This window comes from Salmo salar, chromosome ssa22 (assembly GCF_905237065.1).
Source record: "Salmo salar chromosome ssa22, Ssal_v3.1, whole genome shotgun sequence".
In the NCBI taxonomy this organism is placed as follows: domain Eukaryota; kingdom Metazoa; phylum Chordata; class Actinopteri; order Salmoniformes; family Salmonidae; genus Salmo; species Salmo salar.
Genome location: NC_059463.1, coordinates 37,594,558 through 37,614,343, shown reverse-complemented (window position 1 = coordinate 37,614,343; position 19,786 = coordinate 37,594,558). Strand labels below are relative to the sequence as shown.

Here is a 19,786-nt window from a genome sequence, read left to right as displayed (position 1 = left end):
AGATCTGCAAAGAGGAGTGGGACAAAAACCCTCCTGAGATGTGTGCAAACCTGGTGGCCAACTACAAGAAACATCTGACCTCTGTGATTGCCAACAAGGGTTTTGCCACCAAGTACTAAGTCATGTTTTGCAGAGGGGTCAAATACTTATTTCCCTCATTAAAATGCAAATCAATTTATAACATTTTTGACATGCGTTTTTCTGGATTTTTTTGTGTTATTCTGTCTCTCACTGTTCAAATAAACCTACCATTAAAATTATAGACTGATCATTTCTTTGTCAGTGGGCAAACGTACAAAATCAGCAGGGGATCAAATACTTTTTTCCCTCACTGTATCCTCTCTGAGTCCTTGCTTTTCTTTCTCGCTCTCTTTCTCTCCCCATCTCTGCAGGCTCACACCTATATGAATACTGTTACTGTGGATGGGGAACTCTCCAGTCGACACTGTGTACACTCTCTACCTGAGGTGCGGCCCACCTCCTTCAACGAGTCAACCCGAGGTGCCATGCCTGTCGGGGGCCAAGGAGGTGGAAAGGCCAGCATGCACTGCTGCCCACTGGAGGAACAACGCAAGGAACCCCAGGTATTCCTCCAGCCCTCCTCTCAGGAGGTCAAATTCATGCTGGGACCCACCCCTGCACAGCGCCACCTGCTTGAGAGGGAGAGGCACGGGGGCCACAATCCCCATCTCATGCTGCCTGTAGAGGGCACCACAGGCTCAGAGGCAGAGGGGGATGAGCCTCCTCTGCACTTGTGCAACTCCCACTCCTACCACCACCCTCACTATCACCATGTGATGCACCGGCACCCTGGCCACGAGCACCAGGAGGGCTGCCAGGGCAGCCAGCTCACCTATGAGAACATCAACGGCCTGAGAGGGGGGCGCCGGCTGAGACTCAGCCCCAGCAGCGTGTCCCAGTCTGTGGGCTCCAGCAGCAGCAGCAGCACCACCGGAGACAGTCACGCACAATCACACCCACACCCCCTCCAACCGCACACCCACGGCCCATCCTCTCTGCCCCCTCAGGGGTACCCCTGTGAGCGGGGCGGAGGTCACCGGCGGACAGCTCTGCTCAACTACGAGAACCTGCCGTCGCTGCCGCCGGTTTGGGAGTACCGCGCCCTGCATAGAGACGAGGAGCAGGACGAGGATGATGAGGAACAGGATGAGGAGGAGTACGAGGATGAGGAAGAGGACTTTGACGAGTACGAGTTTTCAGAGGGTCCTGGGACGCCCAACGGGTACCACCAGGACGGGCTGGGGAGGGGGGGGATCCACCGTGACGCCCTGCAGAACTATGTCAACACAGAGCAGGTCCAGCCCAGCCGGCTGCGACATGCCTGCCCCCCTCACCTCCAGGCCTGCCACCCCCAGTCGGACCGTGGCGGACGAATATTCAGCTTTGATTTCCGTAGGCGGCCGGGAGGAGGGTTTGGTCGGGGAGAGGGCTGTGAACACGGTCATATGACCCCATCGAGGCAGCTCAACTATATCCAGGTGGACCTCGATGCAGAGCCGCCATGCCAGGCCCTCGGTGGGGGTGGAGGGGGAGCACAGCACCAGCCACTACAGCCACAGCACCAGCGCCTGCCACCCCTCAAATGTGGCCCCCAGCAGGCCCCACGGCGCAGTGAGTTCTACGCTGTGATCGACCTGAAGAAGACAGCAGCCATGTCCAACTTGCAGAAAGCCCTCCCCCGGGACGATGGGACGTCGAGAAAAACTCGCCACAACAGCACAGACCTGCCTCTGTAGACGCAGTGAGGAGGGGGAGACAGAGAAAAATGAAAGGAGGGAGAAGAGAGAGAGAAACAGGCTTGGTTGGACAGACTGGTATAAGTAACTCAGCAGCGCACTGGACCCCTCACTCTCATCCAGCCATCCGCCTGTCCTTTTCTGTCCTGTCCTGTTCTGTCCTGACCAGTTGGATCATATACAGGTACCTAATTAGAAAACGAATTGAAACCTATCCGTACATATTCCACTTGATGGAGCAAGATTGGTTTGAAGTTGCAATATTATTGAGGGTCACTTTCTGACTGTGGTGAGATGCTGTCTGAGTTAGCAGCAGAAACCTTGGTCGTGGTTGGCTGGGTTTATGGTTAAAGCCTTTAGCTGCCATTGTTTATGGTCCTCAGTCCATTATCATTCAGTGTTGTTGTTTTATTTATTTTACGTCCCTGTTTACGAACATGGACTACTATCGAGTACAGGTTTACTAGTCCACATTGTTAAATTGACAGAACATTTTCTGATATGAAAAAAAGTTTATTATTCCCTCAATTGTATTCTAATAATGTGCATTCTTCACCTCACAAGCACTTCTTTTGGCCCTGTGACTGAAAGAAAGGACAGATGATGATATATATTTATAACTATCTGCCTTCACGAATTAGTACAGATCAGTACAGTTTGCACATAATCCTTTGGAATTGTAAAATCGTACATCCTATCGAGTATTATATTTTGAGTCTAAATAACACCTCACAGCAGATTTCTTTTTTTATGTATCAATTTTCTCTCTCCTCAAGATTAAATATACATATTTCACGTTGAAATTGTATTTAAAAATGGAAATAATAGTATACCTTCATATAATGATAGTGTGTTGATAGACGTTCAGCATCCTCTACTGCCCCCCTACACACAGATGATTGAATTGACCTCTGACCACATATCATTCCACTTGAATATGGAATCCATATCTAATTCCTAAACTATGCTTACCTTTGCACTTTTTACCTTCGGGGTCAGACACTGGCCACTGATGTCCCCACAGTTCAGAATCCCTCTGCTCTGGAGTAACAGTAAGGTTGTGCTCTGACAAACTCCTTAGAGATGGTGATGTCATCACACAGGCCCAAACTATGTATGGATGTTGTTGTTTTTGCAACATTATAGAGACCAATAGCAACTGGAATTTTTCAGAGCAGAATTTGATAATGTCTTGAAGATAATACAAATAACCTCACATAAAAAGTAGGTCTTCTTGTTTACTATTTTAGTAAGTATCAGATTGATAACTGAGGGTCTGAGGGGAATATATCACTGTGTGTAATGTTAGCTGTTTATGGAAAGTCTATCAGTGAACATTTGACTGAGGATATTATTTTATTTATTCATTCATCGAGATGTCTATATTGTGATTGTTTTGCAATTTTCTTTTTTCATAATCCAGTCAGTTGGTGATTTGGAGACCAAAGTATCACCAGTCATCAGCACACTGTCTGTGACACCATTGTAATACCATTGTTATGCCTGTAATTAATAACATTACATTCTGAAGAAGACTGTATTAACATATTAAAGTGCCAAATCTTTACTGTTACCTGTATGAACATTATGAATCAAATCAATGTTCCATTAGGATTTGTAGAAGAAAACTTGAGGGCTACGAGGCAAGATGGAGTTAGCCTACATGTCAAAAACAAAACAAAAGTTGGAGTTCAAGGGCCATTTTATTACGTACACCTATCTAGTACCGGGCCTGACCCCCCCTTTGCCTCCAGAACAGCCTGAATTCTTCTGGGAATGGAAACGTTGCTCAATTGGTATCAAGGGATTTTGCATGACGCAAAAGGAACCGGGATTCGTGGGATCAGGCGTAAAATATATATTTTTAAATCAGTCCTCAATTTTCCAGTGTGCCCACTGGGGTTGCTTCTTCTTGTTTTTTCTTCTTGTTTTTAGCTGATAGGGGTGGAACCCGGTGTGGTCGTCTGCTGCAATGGCTCATCCGTGACAAAGGCCGATGAGTTGTGCGTTCCGAGATGCCTTTCTGAACACTGTTGTACTGCCCTGTTATTTGCCTGTTTGTGGCCCCGCCTGTTAGCTTGCACGATTCTTGCTATTCTCCTTTAACCTCTCATCAACGAGCTCTTTTCACCCACAGGACTGCCACTGACTATTGATGTTTTTAGTTTTTCGCACCATTCTCGGTAAACCTTAGACACTGTCGTGCATGAAAAGCCCAGGAGGCCGGCCGTTTCGATCATATCACGCTGAAAGTTGCTTAGGTCACTCGTTTTGCCCAATTCTAACATTCAATCGAACAGTAACTGGATGCCTGTCTGCTTGCTTTATATAGCAAGCCACGGCCACGTGACTCACTGTCTGTAGGAGCGAACCATTTTCGTGAACGGGGTGGTGTACCTAATAAACTGGCCTCTGAGTGTATGTATCAAGAATAGGAGTGCTGATCTAGGATCAGGTCTCCCCTGTCAATGTAATCGTATTCATTGTGATCTAAAACGCAGCATTCCTACTCTGTGACTCTTGATACATATGGCCACAGGGTTTAAATTGTTAACCCTGTGTACTCCTCCTCATGAATCTGTCTAGCTGATTCTTAACTGGGCATGAAAGACATATTTCACCTCATAGGCTAGGTTATATATCGACAGCCATATTGGAGTGAGACAAAGGATTGGTTGGATCTATCCAGTCATCACAACTCCACTGGTTTTATGCTGCTATAAACATATTGAGACAGTATGTAAGCTATTTGTCACAGAAGTTCAGACCGTAAGAAGAGGTCGGGGTGGTAGTGGCTGTGCAGGATTGTTCACCATATTGTTTAGTAAATGGAACTACCATTATCTTATTCTTCACTCAAGATCACTGCGTCTGGGTTACCAGTATGGAAAGACATTTGTTTTTAATTCAAGGAAGTTGTAATTTCTCATTTTTAATTTCTTATTTCTCCTCATTGGTGCGATAATCATCATACCAAACCTTGTTTTCTTTACGATCTGGCTGTCTAATCTGAAGTAAAGTGGCTGAAGGTGCAGCACAGGCCTAGCAACTGTAATCCACATAACTGTATTTCATCTGATGGAAAGAGATATGTAGGTCTACTCACTGTGGACATTTTTCAGACAGGGATATATCCATTTGTACACATCTTTTCATGGTACATTTTAAAGGGTGTTTACATTTCGCAATAATGGTTTAATAGAGTTGTATTGATTGAGATGAGGTTTATTCAGACCAATGTGTGTGAGGTTTGAGGTGTGTTGTTGATGGATCTGCAGGTCTGTTGTATTTGATCCTTATTTTTATGTGAATCGACATTGTAACTAAGACCTTCCTCTGTCAGGCCCCCTGTTGATAATAATACAACTTTATTGTATACATGCTTAAATTAGAATGTGGAAAAATGCATGTTTTTGTTTTCTTGATTGTCTTATATACAGCAGATGTGCGCTTATTTTACACATGACTTAACTGTGCCATAAGGGACTGTTGCCAAGCGTTCTGCTAGATGTGTGTGGGTGGCTCTTGAATGTTGAAGCCTTTTAAAGGGCCAGGTTAGGTATCAGGAGGCGTATGGCCAAGATATCTGTGTACTGTATTTGACTGTTGATCTAGGCCCATTCATTAGTTATCATTTTGGTACACAGGAATAGTACCTTAAGATGTGGAAGTGTACCCTATACTAAAGGCATACTGCATCTTGTTATATCAATGTTGTCACATTGATGTACCTTCAAAATGAGAGAAAAGATTAACGATTGGCCAGTAGTGCTAAACGATTAGCCGACATTTCGGGTTTATGTCCAGTTTTGAATTAACGACATAGGTTCAATTATTTTAATTCCATTTCGTAAATGTTTTTTCTTGCTCTTACCAGAGAAAGATGCGAAAGCGAGAGGTTTCACTGTCACCAAAATATGTCCAACATAAGCCCAATTCCTTTCTATGGCCTTATTTAGGACTTAAGCTTGTCGCCTGCCTTACGGGCTTTGGGACAACGACTCCCATTGTTAGTGCGGAGACTTCATTACGTATTGATCTCTGGCTCAACATGGGGTTTCTCTTCAGAGATCAAGTATGAGCTGTGGGATGTTGCAGGGAGGGGGTAAATCACTACAATGACCAGAATCCATTGCGCCTTCAGCGGCCTGTTCACATTGGTTCAAGCCTGTGGGACCGGCAGAATGAGAAGGAAGGTAAATACAGAAGTTCATAGAACATGTCACGAACGAGGGAACAGTTGTTTAGGTATCTACCCGACCGAAATTAATCTAATCGATTGATAGTTGTTATTCATCAGTCTTAAAAGTGTGCCTTACCTACTTTGAAGAACTACTGAAACAGTGATTTAGTCAGACAGCAGCCAGCTAGCTATAGCTAGGCTGCTAGCCTAAATAGGATGACTCTTTGGGGAGCACAGAGATAGATGGATAGATGGCTGGCTGCTAATGCGATGACGATTTGGGATTAAATAATAATTCATAAAAAATTATAAACTGGGTGGTTTGAGCCCTGAATGCTGATTGGCTGATAGCCGTGGTATACCACGGGTATGACCAAACACTTATTTTTACTGCTCTAATTCCGTTGGTAACTGTTTATAATAGCAATAAGGCACCTTGGGGGTTTGTGATATATGGCCAATATACCATGGCTAATGGCTGTGTCCAGGCACTCCACGTTGCGTCGTGCTTAAGAACAGCTCTTAGCCGTGGTATATTGGCCATATACCACACCCCCTCGGGCCTTATTGCTTAAATATACACTACTGAAATATTTGATTAATGATTAAGGATGGTGCATTAAAAAGTGGTAAATAGTAATGGCAGTCACTACCATCATTTGGGTTTTAATAATGAAATAATAAAGTAATCGTACTAAAAACAAATATGGAATATACTCTACCAAAATATGTTATTTAAAGATGCACTATGCAGAAATCTCACTGGCATTTCCTGGTTGCTAATATTTTAATAGTTTGCCTAATTTCAGTTTATGTATAAATCTCTGTGAAATATATTTTCCATAACCAAAAAGATTGTATTTTCAGCTGTTTGAAGCTGGTGTACAAAACCGAAAGTAAAAGACGCAAAACTAAACTTAAGAATGATTTGAATTAAAATAGTTAACATAAAACCGGTTTACTGCTTCTTAGACTTTCTTTCAATGACAATGACAGATCACAGCTTACTAAGTGATAGTAATAGGCAGTCACTAGCATCAATTGTTGTTTTCTGTGTTTTTACAGCATTCAACCCACATTCATGTTTTTTTTTTTAATCGAAAACCGTGATTATTTCCTCAAACTGAAACCAAACCGACCTCAAAAAGCACTCAGTACTACTGGCCAGTAACACATGACTTATATTTGAATAAGAAAACACTTAATTAAGGCCCAATATATGGCTAATAAAGGCCTTTATGAGCTATGTACAGCATATACACCAGAGGAGGCTGGTGGGAGGAGCTAAAAGAGGACGGGCTCATTGTAATGACTGGAATGGAATTAATGGAACGTATCAAACATGGAAACCACATGACTGACTCCATTCCATTGATTCCATTTCAGCCATTGCAATGAGCCCATCCTTATATAGCTCCTTCCACCAGCCTCCTCTGATATACACACGTATAAACTACAACTTAGTGGCTAATATGTGTATCTTAAAATAAAGTTTTACCATAATTTCATTCAAACAACAGGTTTTTGCCCTCTTTTCTGTAATTTTATTACAACTGCCTGACAGGCAGATCACCATCAAGTGGTGTTTCTTGCCACACTGATGGGGATTATGGGGAAATAAGTAATTTTCCTTCCACAGCCCCTCGAAATGCCACTCTAGGTCCAGAATGCACTTAGTACCATAATGTTACCAAGGTACTAACAAAGTAGCTCAAAATCTACGAAATGTTACAGTGACTTGGTACTGTATTTTCTAAATGTTTTTTTTTGTTTATTTATTTACCATTGAATGCATGTGTTATATCCACTGGTGGGTGACGATGATGTTGACAGGAGTCCGTTATTTTTATCCAGTCACATGCTAAGCTAACACTTTTCTAGTCCAATAAGACCTGATCAATGGAAACCTGTTGAACTTGTATGTTAATGGTGATAATAATATGTATGTGATGGAATCTGTGCTGATTGTTTGATAGAAATGTTGGGTGGGCCAAACTAATTGACTGTGATGTACACTAATATTGACTGAGTGCCAAATGTCCTTGTGTGCTATGACTTTGAACAAAGGTCAGGGACACACCTTGCTGAGACTCACCAGGAACACTATAGGACTCTCCTTGAGAGACACCCTTTGGTCTTGGTTTTACCTGCGGTATGAATGTAATAAGCAAAGAGAGACTCTGTATAGCTGAAGGGCAACTATGCTTAATTTTTCTATCCTTGCTGAAAACAGAAAAGTGAGTGTTCAAAAGTTTTCTCAATTTAAAAATTTGCTATGCGAGTTTCTTCTTCGTATATATTTGCATTTCTTGTATGTGTCTCTCGGTATGTACATAATATATATATATGGGTATGATGCAGTGAAGGTCTTCTCTTGTCTTCATTGGAGCTACTGTAACTAGGCTATTTTTGCTACATCTGTTGAAATGTGGAAAGATGAAACTCATAGCATCTCATTATATTTGGGGAATAAAAAATGTCATATACCATCACTCTGAGAGAAGATGACCCATATAATACAGGATGTTATCTGTACCCCTCCTGTCCCTGTCCCAATACAAAACAAAACAGGCATGCCAGTTGGTAAATGAAACTATTTTGATGAATGCTATAATGGTCAATACATGCCATTTGGTGAGAGTTATGGTATATAAACCATTGAAGAGTGTGACTTGTACTAAAAATATGTATGTGACTAAATGTAATGTCAACATTAAAATTAAACTGTAAAGAACATAGTCATCAAAATAATATTTGAATCCAAAGCAGATTTTTTTTTTTACGCTGAATCATTCCATTGGAGGAAATGATCAATAGCTGCCTGTACCTGTTAAAATTGCCCTCAGTAAGATTGGAGTATTTACATTTCAATGGAATATTACTTCATAATAATCTTGTTTTACAAAGAACCTGAAATTCAACATTACTTACATTTTTAGACTGCTTTTGGCAGGTGAAATATTGTTTACTACCTTACTTTCAGCATGCACTTGGTGTCTGCCTGTGTAACACGTTTTATCATTTTTTTGTACAGAGAGCATGATCTTGTAAGTACTAGAGATTTTGATCCAGCTGTAAATATGCTTTATATAGTTGTCTTGTTGTGTTGATACGTCTGTCTTGTTTCATGGCTAATGATCCATTGTGTCAAAAAGAGGAATCTCACAAATAAAGAAGAGCTTTTATTGTTTTTACTCCGTTTGGTGTAAGTAATATAAGATGCTAGAGGAAAGGTTCCAACTGATCTTAGGATCCATAATTCATGTTTGTAGTGGTAACAGAAGAACCCATCCTGTGTAACAGAAGCTAACATTGTGAATGTTATTGAGCATTAACATCCTATAGGCCAGTGTTCCTGAGGTGACACTAGTTTGGTCACTTCTACAGTGCTATTTTGAAGCAGCCCCCCAAAGAGGAAAGATCGTAGAAGAACATATGGTAGCTTACCAGTCCCTGATCAGAGTATATGAGCGGAGTGTGCCCAATTTGACTGGAGCGTGGAGCAAGATTCCCGAAGGCTAGATCGTCAGCCTTCTCGCCTGCTCCAATGGCGCTCACTTCAGGAGCTCAGGGCATGCTTGCCCCAGCATTTTTTATTTTACCTTTATTTAACTAGGCAGGTCAGTTAAGAACAAATTCTTATTTCCAATGACGACCTAGGAACAGTGGGTTAACTGCCTTGTTCAGGGGCAGAACGACAGATTTTTACCTTGTCGGCTTGGGGATTCAATCTTGCAACCTTTCGGTTACTAGTCCAACGCTCTAACCACTAGGCTACCTGCCGCCCAATTTGCAGTCTACTTGTGTATTGCTAATAGCCCCTTGCTTTAGCTACTGTCATGGGAGTTTGCTAAATATTTTCATAAAGAAACTAATAAAACACACAGGTGCTAAATCAAGGTGACTTACGAAGATGAGGACCAAGAGCAAGAGAGGGAGTGCGGTGATGTAGTGTCCACTGTTATGTGTAAGGCTTGGATGCCACCTGCTTGTACACTCTAAAAATTAGGGGTTCAACAAGGGTTCTTCTAAGAGCCTCAAAGTTCTTCAAAGAACCTTACGGTTCTTGGCACTGAAAATTGCCCTCAAAAGTTTCTTCCAAGAACCCCATAGAAGGTGGGGTTCATCGAGGTTGGGGGTTCTTGCAGGAACCTAACTGCCCAAATGAAACATTTGGATTTTAATTGGAAAGGACAGCAGGTGCAGGCACTTAATTGGAAAATGTTAAGATCTCCTCAATTTAAGGTAAGGTTTGTCCCTTGTATTATATAAATGGATATTGTTTTATGATGATACCATCTATCTTTGCATATTTGTGCAAATCATTCTAAAACAGAAAATGGACATCACAATTCTATGGATATCAATCAACAAAGAGCTAAGAGTATGTAGGCTATAAGAATATTTTGAAGTCTAGCTGTATTGGGTACAGATGACTGATCTGCTCACTTTTGTGTGTAGGTCTGTAGGTGTACAGATGAGGAGGCATACAAAGGTATGTCAATTGGTATGTTATGCAGAACACATTTACCATCCTCCTCCCTTACCTCTTCAATGAATATCCCATAGGCCTCTACATTATGGACAAGGCATGTGTATGAAAACATTTTTTTTTCATTCACATTTACCACAAAAACCAAGGTACAGTTGAAGTCGGAAGTTTACATACACCTTCGCCAACTACATTTAGACTCAGTTTTTCACAATTCCTGACATTTAATCCTAGTAAAAAATCTCTGTTTTAGGTCAATTAGGATCACCACTTTATTTTAAGAATATGTATTTGGTAGCATTGCCTTTAAATTGTTTAATTTGGGTCAAACATTTCGGGTAGCCTTCCACAAGCTTCCCACAATAAGTTGGGTGAATTTTGGCCCATTCCTCCTGATAGAGCTGGTGTAACTGAGTCAGGTTTGTAGGCCTCCTTGCTCGCACACACTTTTTCAGTTGACCTCAATCTATAGGATTGAGGTCAGGGCTTTGTGATGGCCACTCCAATAGCTTGACTTGGTTGTCCTTAAGCCATTTTACCACAACTTTGGAAGTATGCTTGGGGTCATTGCCCATTTGGAACCAAGCTTTAACTTCCTGACTGATGTCTTGAGATGTTGCTTCAATATATCCACATAATTTTCCTACCTCATGATGCCATCTATTTTGGGAAGTGCACCAGTCCCTCCTGCAGCAAAGCACCCGCACAACATGATGCTGCCACCCCTGTGCTTCACGGTTGGGATGGTGTTCTTCGGCTTGCAAGCATCCCCTTTTTCCTCCAAACTAAATGATGGTCATTAAGGCCAAACAGTTCTATTTTTGTTTAATCAGACCAGAGGACATTTCTCAAAGTATGATATTTGTCCCCATTTGCAGTTGCAAACTGTAGTCTGGCTTTTTAATGGCGGTTTTGGAGCAGTAGCTTCTTCCTTGCTGAGCGGCCTTTCAGGTTATGTTGATATAGGACTTGTTTTACTGTGGATATATGTATACTTTTGTACCTGTTTCCTCCAGCATCTTCACAAGGTCCTTTGCTGTTGTTCTGGGATTGATTTGCACTTTTTGCACCAAAGTACGTTCATCTCTAGGAGACAACGCGTCTTCTTTCTGAACGGTATGACGGCTGCGTGGTCCCATGGTGTTTGTACTTGCGTACTATTGTTTGTACAGATGAACGTGGTACCTTCAGGCATTTGGACATTTCTCCCAAGGATGAACCAGACCTATGGAGGTCTACAATTCTTTTTCTGAGGTCTTAGCTGATTTCTTTTGATTTTCCCAATGATGTCAAGCAAAGAGGCACTGAGTTTGAAGGTAGGCCTTGAAATACATCCACAGGTACACCTCCAATTGACTCAAATGATGTCAATTAGCCTATCAGAAGCTTCTAAAGCCATGACATAATTTTCTGGAATTTTCCAAGCTGTTTAAAGGCACAGTCAACTTAGTGTATGTAAACTTCTGACCCACTGGAATTGTGATACAGTGAATTATAAGTGAAATAATCTGTCTGTAAACAATTGTTGGAAAAATTACTTGTGTCATGCACACAGTAGATGTCCTAACCGACTTGCCAAAACTATAGTTTGTTAAAAGGACATTTGTGGATTGTTTGAAAAATGAGTTTTAATGACTCCAACCTAACTGTATATAAACTTCCGACTTCAGCTGTATGAATACTGTTGTGTGCATGTTTTGTTAATCAGCTGTATAATAATTTTTGGGGGATTCACAGACTTCACTCTCCCTACACCTCTGATGAATATAACAGGAAACCTGTTCGATCACCATGTACTGCAAAATCATTCTGGCTATGGATACGGAGAACATCAACACCATTATTCTTGGGGCTCTGCTGGGAGTTTACGGCATATTTGGATTTTTTAATTGTGCTTTGCCTCTTAAATCATAATAAACACTGACAACTATAATATTATGTTATTGTTGTTATTTTTATGCATATTATTAATAATACAAATATTAGGGGAGGGGGTAGTTCAAAAATGAACCCCAAAAGGAACCATTCAAATTAGTTCTTAAAAAGGGTTATTCTAAGACCTTATGGGGTTCCTCCACAGTTTCAATTTGAAGAACCCGAAAGGATACTCCAGGAACCTTTTTTGTTTTTAGAGTGCACCTTTGAACTACATTATGTATGATATGTAATGTTTAGCTTTAATAGTTCTCTGCAGTGTTAATCCCAGGGTTGGCTAGCATCTGAGAAGTCCATCCAGTGTCACGTCCTGACCATAGAAAGCTGTTATTTTCTATGGTAGAGTAGGTCAGGGCGTGACCGTTTTTTTTTCTAGTTTAGATTTTCTATGTTGTGATGTTCTAGTTTTGTATTTCTATGTTGGGCTTTGTTTGGGATGATCTCCAATTAGAGGCAGCTGGTCATCGTTGGCTCTAATTGGAGATCATACTTAAGTAGGTGTTTTTTCCACCTGGGTTTGTGGGAGATTGATTTTGAGTAAGTGTAGGTTAACGCTTCGTCACGGTTTGTTGTGTTTGGTCATTCAGTTTATTTTGTATGTATTGCATAGTTTCACAGTTCGATAAAATATGTGGAACGATAATCACGCTGCACTTTGGTCCGCTTCATCCTACGACAACCGTGACATCCAGTTTGTTTCCAAACCAGTGGGTTAAATGTTAATGACACTAGTTGGTAAACATACAGTACATGTATGTCTGATTCACACTATAGGGCCAACCCAAACTGTACTATGCTGGCTCATATATTTTATTTTCACGTTGTTCTGTTCAGACCGGTTCCAGCAGCTATGGTGGATACGTAACCAGGCCAACTCAGTAACATAGTCAAAAGTTTACACCTGCACCTTAATTTTCTGTGAATTAATGGCATTTCAAAAGAATTTTGTCAACTTAGAACCACTACTTGAAAAAATTATTTTAATTTTTTTATTGTATACTGTACATCTTAAATAAACACAGAGAGGTTTCTTGTTTTACAAAGATATAATAGGGAGAGAAGGGATTGTTGACTAAATATGTTTAAATAACAACATAATAAGTGGTCCATGATCAGCATTTCCCGATTACCAAATAACCAAAGCCTAATGACCAGCTCTGACATACCAGAGCCCAGCTCAGCTTATCTGGTTTATTTGTTAGCAACTTTGCCAATCTCAATGACCCCGGCAGCTCGTTCCCAGTGGAAAAGTACTCCCAGGAAGTTATTTGGGTGTTGTTTTCCTCTGTCGCAGCTCTTACCACAATAACAAGCTCATACAACATGCCTGACTGGCTATCAGTTTATTTGCGCTATACTTTTTCAGCCTCCTCCATCACCCTATTCTCTAGGCAATGTATGAAGATTATGATGAAAGATGTGGAGGGTAGTTACTAAGAATGAATTGTTTGACTAGTTTCTTGTGATTGTTGGTCTAGGCTACTCATGACATCTCTGCATTGTTCTGGGTATGCAGCAGCTTAGGAGCATGCTGTCTGAGGGGAATACTGATCAGTCTGCCGTTCCAGCACAGAACCAGACCACTGCGAGGATGGGGGAGGAGACAATGGTAATGGAGAGGTAAGTGCTTTATTTTGTTTGTTCTGCATATTTCACTCTACGGTATCCAAATGGTTTAGTATTGTCAGGTAATTGTGCTATATAGCCATACATTTTAACTTGTAAGCGAGTGGCTGAAAGTGAGAAAAATGTCCACTGTTGGTAATCCTACATGGGCAAATTAGTGAAGCTTACTACTGGTGCCAAGTAAGGATCAGCTGAGTAGTTTTAGGCTGTTACACACTGAGAGAACAATAGATGCAAAATTAGAACTTCCTCAGGCACTTGTGAGAATACCACGGGACAAAGGTATCTCTGTGCGCAACCTGAAGATACAGCATTATCTATGCCCAACTCCTTGCAGATGACGGAACGCCTATTGGCACCAAATCACTTTAAAGAGGCGGGGTGTTGTGGTTCATTAGGTTCAGAACGTACAGAGTGAGTGATTAGGTTCAGAACGTACAGAGTGAGTGATAGGCTATTTAATTGGAAATTAAGCAATGAGAACATGTATCAAATTTGGTGCTTGTCTTTATGATTTTTAACAAACACCTAAATAAACAAGGTTTCAGTATAATTTTATTAACGCAAAGACTGCTGTGTGCTGGTGACCATGACTAGAAATTTCCCAATGGATCACAGTCATAACCTGCCAGCCCAGGACATCAGTCTGGTGAAGGGCCAGAAGAAGAGCCAGTTGCTGCTAGACCGTGGCCAGTGGGCCAACAAGCTAGAGTTCCTCTTGGCCGTGGCAGGCACTTTGGTGGGGCTGGGGAACTTGTGGAGGTTCCCATATCTGTGTTACAAAAATGGAGGAGGTAAGGGACCCTACCGCACACTCGAGACAACTGCACACTTTGTCTGTACACTGCTACTGCATTTACACTAGGGTCATGGACTAAGTGAACTTGATTGCCATGTCAACACCATGGGAAAGAATAACCTTGCTATTCTTATTATTTATGTTGTCTTAATTAATATTTGACTTGATATGGTTGTAAGGTACTGTACTGTCTTTCCCCACAGGTTTCATTATGATCGTAGTGGGTGTAAAGTGGGTGACACTTTACATTAAGGTACCTTTTAAGGGAGTTATAACTGTTTATAAACTACATATTAATTAACTAATGATTAAATGTCTTGGAAACCCTTTAACCCTATAGAGTCTAAGCCCTGTCTAAGCCGGGGGAGGGGGTTCTAATCTAACATATGGAATTGTTTTAAGATGATCATACCAAAGATCATTTAGCTATTTGATTTGGAATTTTAAGACCCCTTAAAGTATAAAAAATATATACAAAAATGATTGGATGAAACATTGAATCAAATCAAATCAAATGTATTATTATAGCCCTTCTTACATCAGCTGATATCTCAAAGTGCTGTACAGAAACCCAGCCTAAAACAGCAAGTAATGCAGGTGTAGAAGCATGGTGGCTAGGAAAAACTCCCTAGAAAGGCCAAAACCCAGGAAGAAACCTAGAGAGGAACCAGGCTATGAGGGGTGGCCAGTCGTCTTCTGGCTGTGCCGGGTGGAGATTATAACAGAACACGGCCAAGATGTTCAAATGTTCATAAATGACCAGAGGGGTCAAATAATAATAATCACAGTAGTTGTCGAGGGTGCAACAAGTCAGCACCTCAAGAGTAAATGTCAGTTGGCTTTTCGTAGCCGATCATTGAGAGTATCTCTACCGCTCCTGCTGTCTCTAGAGAGTTGAAAACAGCAGGTCTGGGACAGGTAGCACGGGTCAGGGTTCCATAGCCGCAGGCAGAACAGTTGAAACTGGAGCAGCAGCACGGACAGGTGAACTGGGGACAGCAAGGAGTCATCATGCCAGGTAGTCCTGAGGCATGGTCCTAGAGCTCAGGTCCTCTGAGAGAGAGAAAGAAAGAAAGAAAGAAAGAAAGAAAGAAAGAAAGAGAGAATTAGAGAGAGCATACTTAAATTCACACAGGACACCGGATAAGACAGGAGAAATACTCCAGATATAACAGACTGACCCTAGCCCCCTGACACATAAACTACTGCTGCATAAATACTGAATTTGCCATTACTGCTATTAGCCAATAGAAACACATTGAATAACGGATTCACTACATGGAACAACACATAGCCCCCCCAAAAATCTAAAGGAAGTTTGTTCTGAAGTGTCTGTCTTATAACTGAGAGATATAAGAAAGACCAGGAAACTATTAGAATTGTTTTTTACATGTATTTATCTCCTTATTTTAGGCACTAAACTACAATATCTCCAAATATAATTCCATAAATTTTTAAAACTGGTACCAGGGACCTTCAGACAAATCTTGTGGCTTGTGGGTGTCCTAGAGCAAAACGGAGAAAACCATCAAGTTTGTGAGAGTCTCATCTTTAAACGTTTTTGTGAAAATATCAATTTTTGGGATGTTTCATGGTCTGACAAACACCGCTCTAGCTCTGCCACTTTTTCGCTGGAAGGGCGATATCGGCGGATGTGATGGATTGAGACGCAGCCCATGCAAAAAGAAACAGATTTCTCTAGACAGACCGATTTTGATAGAGATTTTTGTATTATGTTAATTCGATTTCCATGGGGGCGAGGAAATTGTAGGTTAAGGGTTAAGGGTACCTTGTGGTAAAGTGTTACCTGAGCTTGTAAAATTTGTATAGCTTGTGAAATTGAATCAACATTTGATCTCCTTTGGTATGGCTTGATAGGAAATGTTTGAAACCAATACCTACATTGAATGCATTAAATAGGTGTGGGGTGTGAACCGTAAAAGGGGAAACAAGTATTAAGAACACTTTATTGCACACAAGGTCCAACCTAACTTCCGCTTTTAACCCAATCCCTCTGAAAATTGTGGGGGGTGCATCGCTCAAGGGCACAACGGCAGACAATGGCATCAAGGAATTGATACCAGCAACCCTCTGGTTGCCAGCTCACTTCCCACCAGATTATTCCCGTCGGACCCAGCATATATTTACATCAGTGGGTAGGTAGAGACTTCAGCTTTCTCCTCATATGTAGACAAAAAAAAATGAAGGTATGGCACATTGCACAAGCCCTGCATGTTTAAAATATCCTATTGGAAGCCTCCAGTGATGATCAATGGTCCGAAGCCTCCAGTGATAATCCATGGCACGAAGCCTCCAGTGATGATCCATGGCCCGGAGCCTGTAGTGATAATCCATGGCACGAAGCCTCCAGTGATGATCCATGGCCCGGAGCCTGTAGGGATGATCCATGGCACGAAGCCTCCAGTGATGATCCATGGCCCGAAGCCTGTAGGGATGATCCATGGCACGAAGCCTCCAGTGATAATCCATGGCCCGGAGCCTCCAGTGATTATCCATGGCACAAAGCCTCCAGTGATGATCCATGGCGCGGAACCAGTAGTGATGATCCATGGCACGGAGCCTGCAGCGAAGGTCCCCAGTCCGGAACCTACAGAGACGCTCTCCAGTCAGGAGCCTCCAGCGACGCTCCTCAGCCCGGAGCCTCCAGCGACGCTCCTCAGCCCGGAGCCTCCAGCGACGCTCCCCAGCCCGGAGCCTTCAGCGGCGGTCTGCAACCAAGAGTCTTCAGCGGCGGCCTTTAGCCTAGAGTCTTCAGCGGCGGTTGGCGGTAACAAGCTTCCGGCGATGATCCACGGTCTGGTTCCTCCGGACATACAGAAGCGGGGGGATCAGCGGACGGTGGGGGTGATACGCCCGGAACCAGAGCCGCCGCCAAATATGGATGCCCACCCGGACCCTCCCCAGTAGGTTCAGGTTTGCGGCCGGGAGTCCACACCTTTAGGGGGGGGGTACTGTCACACTCTGACCTAGGAGAGCTGTGTTTTCTCTGTTTAGCTAGGTGGGTGGGCATTCTATGTTTTTTGTGTCTATGTTTAGTTCTTGTTTTTCTATGTCTATGTTGAGTTTTGGGATGATCTCCAATTAGAGGCAGCTGGTTCGTGTTGTCTCTAATTGGAGATCATATTTAAGTTGGGGTTTGTCTATGGGGTTTTGTGGGTAGTTGTTTTCTGTTTTGTTCCTTGTAACTTGACGGAACTGTTGACGGTCGTTTTTGTTGTTTTGATTTAGTGTTTTCATTAAAGTAAAATATGAGCACTTTTACACGCCGCGCCTTGGTCCCCTTTAGACGACCCACGTTGCAATCTTAGTTTATGCCGCTCTGACATTGCTCGTCCATATATTTATATATTCTTAATTCCATTGCTTTACTTATTGTGTGTATTGGGTATATGTTGTGAAATTGTTAGATATTAGTTGTTAGATATTACTGCACTGTTGGAGCTAGAGCAGAAGCATTTCGCTACACCCGCAATAACATTAGCTTAACACGTGTATGTGACCATAAAATTTGTTTTGATTGGTTTTAAAATGGCTGTGTTCCAACGGGAATTTGTCCATCTTTACAGCGCCATCATATTTTTCAACAACAACAAAAGAGACATTCCCTTTGGAACAGTAATTGGTGACATATTTTATCTCAAAACGAACTGTTCAAATCTCTTTTCGGGACCCCCCCGATAAAACTCTTGATCTCTGTAGTGGTCACATTATTTCTGACACCTTCATCTGAATCCCAGAGTTCTTACCTTTTTACCTGTAGTAAGCATGTAGGACTTATAGTTTGGAAACCGAAATGTACTTAATGAGGGTAGTATTCAATATTATGTGTCATTTAAAAAATGCCACCAGAGGGGATCAGAGTTTATTAAAGCAAATTTCCTGCAATTGTTCACATTTTGCATTGTCTTATGTGTGTTCATGTGATATTTGAGTGACTCAAACATGACAAGAAAATCAATAGGCTAAAAAACCTAGCTAAAAGAGCTTAGCTGACATGGACTAGTTAATCTAGATTTCTAAAAAGTTATAAATAGGAAAACTGATGATGCACTACTAAATTTTGAAATTGCGCCTTGTGCATTCTACTATTACATCTTTCAGGAGTAAGTTGAAAGCCAGACTGAGTTCCTTAAAAAAAAAAACTTGCGCCCCCTAGGCCCCACAGTTTGGGAACTGCTGGTCTAGACCATGTGATTAACATTTTATGAGGTTGGCATGTAGGGCATCCTCCACTTGGCATGTGGATCAAGTTAGGCATAACAACACTTTGTAACCATCCTCATAGGTGCATTCCTGATTCCCTATGTTCTGTTCCTGCTCTCCTGTGGGATCCCCATGTTCCTCCTGGAGACAGCCATGGGACAGTACACCTCGCAGGGCTGCATCACCTGCTGGAGACACTTCTGCCCTCTCTTTGAAGGTTACTACTGCAAGAATAGAATTTCATATAGAATCCGTGTGTGTGTGTGTGTGTGTGTGTGTGTGTGTGTGTGTGTGTGTGTGTGTGTGTGTGTGTGTGTGTGTGTGTGTGTGTGTGTGTGTGTGTGTGTGTGTGTGTGTGTGTGTGTGTGTGTGTGTGAGAGAGAGAGAGAGATAAATAATGATAGGATATTTATAGCTGCAAGAACATTTCATTTTAGGGACCCTCATAGTACAGTATGTACTGTACTGTGCTGATGGATTTTGTTTTGTAAATAGCAGGTGACGCCAAGGGGAAATATTCCACACAATATATATAGTCACCTCCAAAATTATTGGCACCTCCAATAATTTTGAAACCTATATTTAAAAAAATAAATGGTATTACTTGTTAAACAAAATCTGTTTCTCTGTAATTGTATTATTATAAAATAATATAGTGAGAGGTTATTTTCCTTGAATCACAGAGCCCCCAATTCCTCCCTGTAGGCTGTCTTGTTGTTGTTGGTAGTCAACCCTACTACTGTTGTGTCGTCTGCAAACTTGATGATTGA

The 19,786-nt window shown here is 41.9% G+C and overlaps 2 protein-coding genes across 5 annotated transcripts in view; both read left to right on the top strand.

The window, feature by feature from the left end:
• Positions 1–3,330, top strand: part of LOC106583557 (fibroblast growth factor receptor substrate 2) — a 38,926-nt gene extending 35,596 nt beyond the window's left edge. For both annotated transcript variants that reach the window (XM_014167876.2, XM_014167875.2), the window contains exon 7: positions 393–3,330. In XM_014167876.2, the coding sequence (XP_014023351.1) occupies positions 393–1,757 (1,365 nt within the window). In that variant the 3' untranslated portion in view covers positions 1,758–3,330. The remainder of the gene's footprint in view (positions 1–392) is intronic.
• Positions 3,331–13,639: 10,309 nt separating this feature from the next.
• Positions 13,640–19,786, top strand: part of LOC106583558 (sodium- and chloride-dependent GABA transporter 2) — a 52,598-nt gene continuing 46,451 nt past the window's right edge. The window contains exons 1-3 of one of the 3 annotated variants that reach the window (XM_045705231.1): positions 13,640–13,987; positions 14,591–14,787; positions 19,099–19,233. In XM_045705231.1, the coding sequence (XP_045561187.1) occupies positions 13,878–13,987; positions 14,591–14,787; positions 19,099–19,233 (442 nt within the window). In that variant the 5' untranslated portion in view covers positions 13,640–13,877. The remainder of the gene's footprint in view (positions 13,988–14,590; positions 14,788–19,098; positions 19,234–19,786) is intronic. The other 2 variants (XM_014167877.2, XM_045705230.1) reach the window with 2 other exon arrangements.